This window comes from Morone saxatilis, unplaced genomic scaffold (assembly GCF_004916995.1).
Source record: "Morone saxatilis isolate NCDOM2014 unplaced genomic scaffold, NCSU_SB_2.0 Contig8, whole genome shotgun sequence".
Classification (NCBI taxonomy): domain Eukaryota; kingdom Metazoa; phylum Chordata; class Actinopteri; family Moronidae; genus Morone; species Morone saxatilis.
Genome location: NW_023340257.1, coordinates 11,731,023 through 11,737,994, shown reverse-complemented (window position 1 = coordinate 11,737,994; position 6,972 = coordinate 11,731,023). Strand labels below are relative to the sequence as shown.

At 41.9% G+C, this 6,972-nt stretch overlaps 1 protein-coding gene across 1 annotated transcript in view; it reads left to right on the top strand.

Moving 5' to 3' along the window:
* The window catches only part of LOC118341567 (arf-GAP with Rho-GAP domain, ANK repeat and PH domain-containing protein 1-like), a gene marked incomplete in the record, with an annotated part of 44,779 nt that overhangs the window by 5,234 nt on the left and 32,573 nt on the right, over positions 1-6,972 (top strand). The window contains 1 exon segment of the mRNA XM_035679865.1: positions 4,720-5,895. Coding sequence (XP_035535758.1) covers positions 4,790-5,895 — 1,106 coding nt within the window.

The window sequence follows — 6,972 nt, the reverse complement described above, 5'->3', positions numbered from 1 at the left end:
CGGGGCCAACGAGCACGATTTGTGACATCACAGATAGTTTGGAAGTCATTTTCTGGTCAGATCTGCGACCTGTTCGAGTGTGACGTAGAAACTTGAAGCCGCCAGTGCACACACACACACACTGAAGATAGACTTTACAGAAGGGATCTTGTGTCCAGCAGGAAAAGTAAAAAAAAAGGATTTTAAAATGGAAATCGTATCCAGAAGGGATGATTAAGATTTTCACCAACAAAGTGCCTTTATGTTAATATAGCACATACTAGGGCTTGTGAGAAATCGTTTCTTCATCGTCATGGCAGTATGAACAGGCCTGATGAACACCAAAGACTGCCTGAAACGTTAATTCATTTAATGGAAGTAAATATAATGAAATCAATGACATCAACGTGTGAACACTGTAGAGAAGCGACATCTGCTCCGTCCGCTTTCTCTCATCCACCTCTGCTGTTTTACAAAAGCACAAAAGTTGTGTGTTTGTCTATTTTAAAATCTAATTCTTGTTTTACTGCTGGCTGAGACAAAGCAGCCCCTCCTCTCCACCAGCGTTACCTCCAGGGAGAGAGTCGCATCAGAGGAGGACAGGAAGAACGACTGATACTGACTCTAAACTTCACTTCAGTATTTGTCAGGAATATTATATATTTCTTTAATTGGCATTTTAGATTTGTTTACAGTGAGATCTTATTGAGTATTGCTCATTGCTCTAGAAACAGCATCTTGTTTTATTGAAAGTATTTAATTCTTATCCAGTTCTGAATTTAATATATGTTCTCTTCAACATTTGTTTATTCATTGTATTTGATGTTTACAGGCTGACACTATAGCTTCACCGTGCTCTTTTAGACTTGTGACATACTGTAAGCGGACAGTTACAGACTTGTCACAGTGAACGTGTTATGTATGCAAAGAGAGCAGGAAGGGAGGGCAGTCGTGTGTTTCTGCTGTCAGTAATGTGTGATGTTGTTGCTGAGGTCTCATTATAATATGTCCAAGTTAAAATGTGTCTTCTGTTTGTCCTGTCCTTTTTACTTTTTGCTGTGTTGTCTTAGAAATAACTCAACCTCTGTCCAAGAGAAAGATAATGTGCTGACATCAGACAAAGTGTAACCTCCTGGATATCCGTGTGTGTGTTCAGCTGAAAAGGGGATATGAGGCCTGAAACACAATTTCTGAGGCCGCCCCTACTCAACAACTTCACACACACAATATTATTAGGTGAGCACTTGTTTTTAGAGAGTGTGACCAGACTCGAGCAGTGGGCCCTTGCCATGCGTTTCCTCGTTCTTGTCTGTGTGTGTGTGTGTGTGTGTGTGTGTGTATTTGCCTGGGCCACAGAATGCCCCATTGTGAAGGCTGCACAGAGACCCTGTTATTGGCAGCCTTCTGAGTGGGAGGGAGGGAGGGAGGGAGGGAGTGCAGACAAGGACGGAGGGAGGGAGAGATGGAGAGATAAATGAATTGAAAGCAAAGAGCAAAATGCTGGTTGGAAACTGCGGAAAATGAAATAAAAAGCCCAGGAAAAGGAAGTCAGCAGCTGATGAGCAGTTACACTGACTGCACAGAATTTACAGAGCACCCGTAGTTTTCTGTAATATAATGTGCTTTCAGGTGAAAACTCATTTTCTAGAATATGCTTATTTCCCATCTTACTGACAGCTAGATGAGAAGCTCAATATGAGTTTTATCTTTCTGTGTTTATTCGTTGTGTTTAGCCGAGCGAAGCACAAACACAGGAAGCAGGTAGTCTCAATCAAAAGTGAAGTGAAAAAATACTCCTTGAAACAATTCCAGAAATGATACATCTGAGGTAGGGAACTGCTGTGATCATGAGTACATTCAATTGGTATTTCATGAAACCTGTGTGTACAGTTATTATTATTTATGATGGGAATGGGAAATCTATATCCACACATAACTTCTGTTTCCCTGTCATTCCCACGAGGCCCTCCGTCCAGTTTTCACCAGATTATTAAGGAGCTATAATCACAGAATAATTGTTCTACAGGATTGCTTATTTGATTTAAAAAAAAACATATAAAAAAAGAAGTCAAAATCAAAAAGAAACATTTCCTAAGTAAGATCTGCTTTGAAGGCAAAGAGATGATCTGATATGCTGTTGTTGAGTCACCGACTGTTACTATTGCAACAGCCTCTCGACTTGCCTCAATCAGAAACTGTAGAGCGGCTAAAGACTGCAGAACTTTAACCAGAACTGAGAGGTGCAACAGTATTTTATTCTAATTAGTTTTTCTCAACTTCTATATTAGTATTTAACACTGTGCCTTTCAGTGTTGTTCCTTGAAATCACCAACTCACACATTCACACTGTACAAGAATGATGAAGTGCTGAAGTGAACATTGTGTGTGTGTGGTCAAAGATGCTGAGACCTGCTAGTTAAATATGTGTGTTAAAATGTATCTTTTGGACTTTTTTTGTGTGTCTTTAGTTCATGAGTAACATTCCTGTGACGAGTGAAGACCAATAAGACTGTAATTCATCTCATGAAGTGTTTCTGAGTTCCTCAATTTGGAAATAGGAACTGCGTTTGATCAGAGAGCAAGATTCACACTGTCCCTGTGCCCTGTGGTGTCTGCTCTGTGACAGGAAACTTTTGACAGGAAACGCACTCTTTTCAACATTTCTCGGACTGGATAGTGTCGGTTACTGTGTGCACACTCAGCCTGCTTCTACTCACCAGTCTAGTCCATTAATACTTTTTAGTACTCTACTGTTTTGTTTAATCTGTCAGTATTCTCGTCATGTGTCTGTGTACTACATATTCAATTCACAGAATATTTATTGTGTTGTGTTTATAAGTGAAACAATATGCTGCCAGCTTCAGTTTTTTAATTAAATTTAACCACTAAAGTGCTAAAATATATTATTATGCTTCATGAAGATAACTGAATGTTTTATGATATCGATATACAAATGTGTCAGCCTGTTTCCAGTCTAGTTTAGACTACAACCGTCCACTTATCTTTGAATGTTCGAATGCAGTTTTATCTGATATTCTTCCTTCATGAAAAAGAGGAATATTCCATAATTTAATTTAACATTTTGTTTGTCATAATGCGTGTAAATGAAACTGCACTCTTTCTTATTTGGTGAAATATGGACTATAGTTTTCAGGAGCTAAAAAAGTGAAACAAATAGTTCTCCAGCAGGGGGATTAGGCATGTTAGTAAACCTGGTATTGAACTGATCTCTTTAAAAAAAGTGGCAGTCAAATGTACAAATGCTTAATAACTAATAATAATAAACGTATATCTTATCCTTGCTACTATTCACTATAGAGTGTGTGTGTGTGTGTGTGTGTGTGTGTTGTGTGTGTGTGTGTGTGTGTGTGTGTGTGTGTGTTGTGTGTGGTTGTGTGTGGTGTGTGTGTGTGTGTGTGTGTGTGTGTTGAGGAAAGGCTGTTTGTGGCTATGCCTGGGAAATCAGCAGCTTCCCTTGTGGTCAAAAGTACGAGGTAGAGAGATGTTCTGAGATAGCGTGAACACAGTAGGCGTTTGATTAATGATTCAATTCAGAATTAAATTTTGCAGATGTTCCTTTCTGATAGCTCCAGTTTCTCCTTGAGCTATTGCTTACTGCTTATCAGACAGGTTTGCATTACGTGAGTGCAGGGAGCTGGCACTGCCTGCTGTTTGCTAATCAAGGCCTGACGTTGTGACTGATGTGAAAACTGAAAAAAATAAAATAAAATCCTCATACTTGGATAGTTTGAACGCTGTTGTGATGTACATTATTCATATCCTAAGGCGTACTGCAGTGGAAAACCCGAAACCTAGAGTGGATGTGGATGGGAATGTTTGGTAGGAAGCTGATCTTGAGTCCACTTCTGCAGCCTTCAAGTGTGCGTTAGAGAGAATTGAGTGAGTCTGTGTGAACGTGATGTGTGTGCCAATACTTGTTGTGTCAATTACACTTCCTCCCATGGTGGTCTGTTGTGTGATAGCACTACATTACTGCCTGTGTGCTGGCTTCATAAAAAGGAAGATTGGTGTTTTTTCTTGATACCATTGAGATAGTGATCAGATACTGTATGTGTAATACATGGGTGGAATACAGATCTAATAGCAGTTTCCTTCTAAGTTATACTGAAGTCGAATATGATCATCTGACCTGAGCAGTGTGTTAATATACAATCAGCAGTTTGTTTTGCAGTTGTTGCTGTGCAGAGACACAAAAGTGAGCAGAAGTGCTGTTGAAAATGACAGTTCTTATCAAAATAACTAAGCTGCTGGATGATCTCACTGCCGATGCATCAACATAACTTCCTCTTTCACAGAGGTGATTGTCCTGCACCCTGACATTTTATCACACACACAACTTTGAGACTGCTGTTTACAGTCTATAAAAATGGACCTCTTGGATTTATGTCATTGTCAGCTCGCTTATTAATCACTATGTCTGACATTTAGGAAGCTAAATTATTATTGCACTTCTCATAACATATTTCAAAATGCAAGATTTCTCAAAATAGTATAGTATGTAGGAAGTGATTTTCGTCATCTAGTCTAAAATCAGACTAATATGACACATAATTATCAGTTTTTAGGAACTAAAACAAAGTTTTCAATTTAAATCCAGGAATAAAAATCTGATTCATGCATTTTTTGTTGTTCCTGTTGAAAGCCCGCGATTACCATCTTTTTCCATTAATAGATTATTTTTAGTATACTGTTAATGTTCATATTTTTTCTCTTCCACAGGTTGTGTAAGCCATGATCTGAGGTGTGAAAAGTCTGCACTGTCTGACTGGACGCAGAGTTACCATCACTCATGCTGCACGCACACACACCAGCAATGTCTCATCCTGACTCCTGTACAACTGTGTGGGACTGGTTATGTGTGCTGCGTCTGGAGCAGTATTCTGAGGCGTTTCAGAGCGCCGGGCTGGCAACGTTACGACAATGTCGCAGCCTCACGCAAGATCAGCTGGAGCAGATGGGAATCACCCTGCCAGGTCACCGGAGACGCATCCTGGCTAGCCTGAACAAAACGCATGGTAATAATGACACCCAGTCTGACACACACGCTCACCCTGTACAGTCTCAGCAGGATCAGAGATGGGAGGAAACGGGACATGTCAAAGTGTTGCAGAGAGAGAGACCTGTGCCGATCCCAGCGGAAGAAAAACCTGTTCTTAAGGAAAGGAAGAAAAGAGATGAAGAGACATTGAAACCTACACCCAGGGAAAGAGAGAAACCAGTCCCCAAAGAGAGACAAGTGTCCAAGATGAAAGAGGAAAGTGGAGGAGGAGAGAAGAAGCCAGTTGCTGGACAAAGACAAGTAGCGCCTAGAGGAGGAGAAGAGGAGGAGAGGGATGGGGGAATAGATGGACAGAGAGAGAGACCTGTTCCTAAAGAGAGGACTAAGTTTCGCCCCGGTCCTACAGTGGACTGTCACTCCAACTCTCTTGTCTCTCCAGTGTCTGACACCTCTTTACCCCCTGTCCCCCCACGCAGCACCCTCAACTGCCCCCCACAGCCCTTCACCTCTCCCCTGAGCCCCTCGCCTCCCGCTCGAACCCCTGTCTCCCCCAAACGGGACAGACTCGCGCTTAAAGCCCCGGCTGTACAGAGCAGATCTGTGTCCCAGAGTTCCTCCCCCACCAGCACCCCGACCCCGACCCACACCCCGTCACAAGCACCTCTCCAGCCTCCCAGTTGCCCCTCTCCCCCAGCTCGGCCTCAGACGTTAGCCATTCAGCCACCCGGCCAACATTTAGGTAGTGATGGAGGGATAAAGTCTTCACCTGTCTCGCCCATTGCTTCCCCCAGTGACGACAAAAATGCCCCACCTCTCCCTCCGAAAGCAGGGGCAGTACCCAAAGGCCCTCCACCGATCCCACAGCGGTGTCCTGCACAGTCTCCCAGAACTCACAGGTAAGGGTTATTTTTTCATGGGTATTAATTCAGTTTTTAAGCACGTTAAGAGTTTGTATTTGCTATAATGGGCTGACTTTGAGGACTTACAAAAGGTTAGATTCCCGTACACTGTCTGTACCGAGTGTATTACAGGTAGAACCTTTCTCTTGTGGGCCTTGTGACAAGTATGTAAACAAGTCGAGTAAAGGAGTGGGACTCTAAAACTGCCCTCTCACATTGCCTGTATCTATTAACATATGTCATAAATGCATCCGTCCCTGGGCCTCTCTGCCCCTACAGGGTGATGCTGTTGCTTTTCACATCCTTAAAAAGCACCTATACTGCACTTCCTACTGTGAGCAGAAGACTCTTTAGAGTGTGAGTTTTAGTAATATGCTGTTCAGTGTGTGAGGGTGCTATAATGAAGGTAAAGTGAGAAAGAATTATGTAAATACTTGTCAGCGATGTGTGTTTGTGTTGAGTAAGTTCATTGAGAAATGGTCAAGGATTTTCTCCTGCTCCACCTCTGTAAAGTAAATGTTATTGATTCGTAGAGGATTAGGCTGCCATCTATTGGACAAGACCAAAAAAACTTAAGTTTCAGTTCAGACACAAAACATTTTATTGGTGACTTTAAAACACTTCCTGAAATTAAACTTAGACACTTCCTGAAACTGACAGGCCGAGGCACATTGAGTGACTGAGTGGACCTGAGGCTCAGTGGCCTGTTGAATACGGAAATTTGTTGAGTGTACATGAACCAATTGAGCCTCTCTGTGAGGCTGCAGTCTGTTATGTGGTTTCTCATACCTCACCACTGGAGGATGCATGTGTGTATTTTATTTTTCAAAGGTTCTGTGGTGACCGTTTCTAAGTACTGTATTGCTATCCTCTATATAACATCTTGTTTTTTTGAAGGATTTACATGCTTTGCACTGGTTGATATGTTTGCAAAGTTGTGAATCTGTACAAAGCACTAACTAGAATTATGCTTCAACTCACAAATGTCACTTCAGCAGTCCTTTCTCATGTGTGTGTTTGTGTTCCTGTTGATCGCAGTGGAGTGTTTGTCACCAGCAAGGGAACTAATGCCGT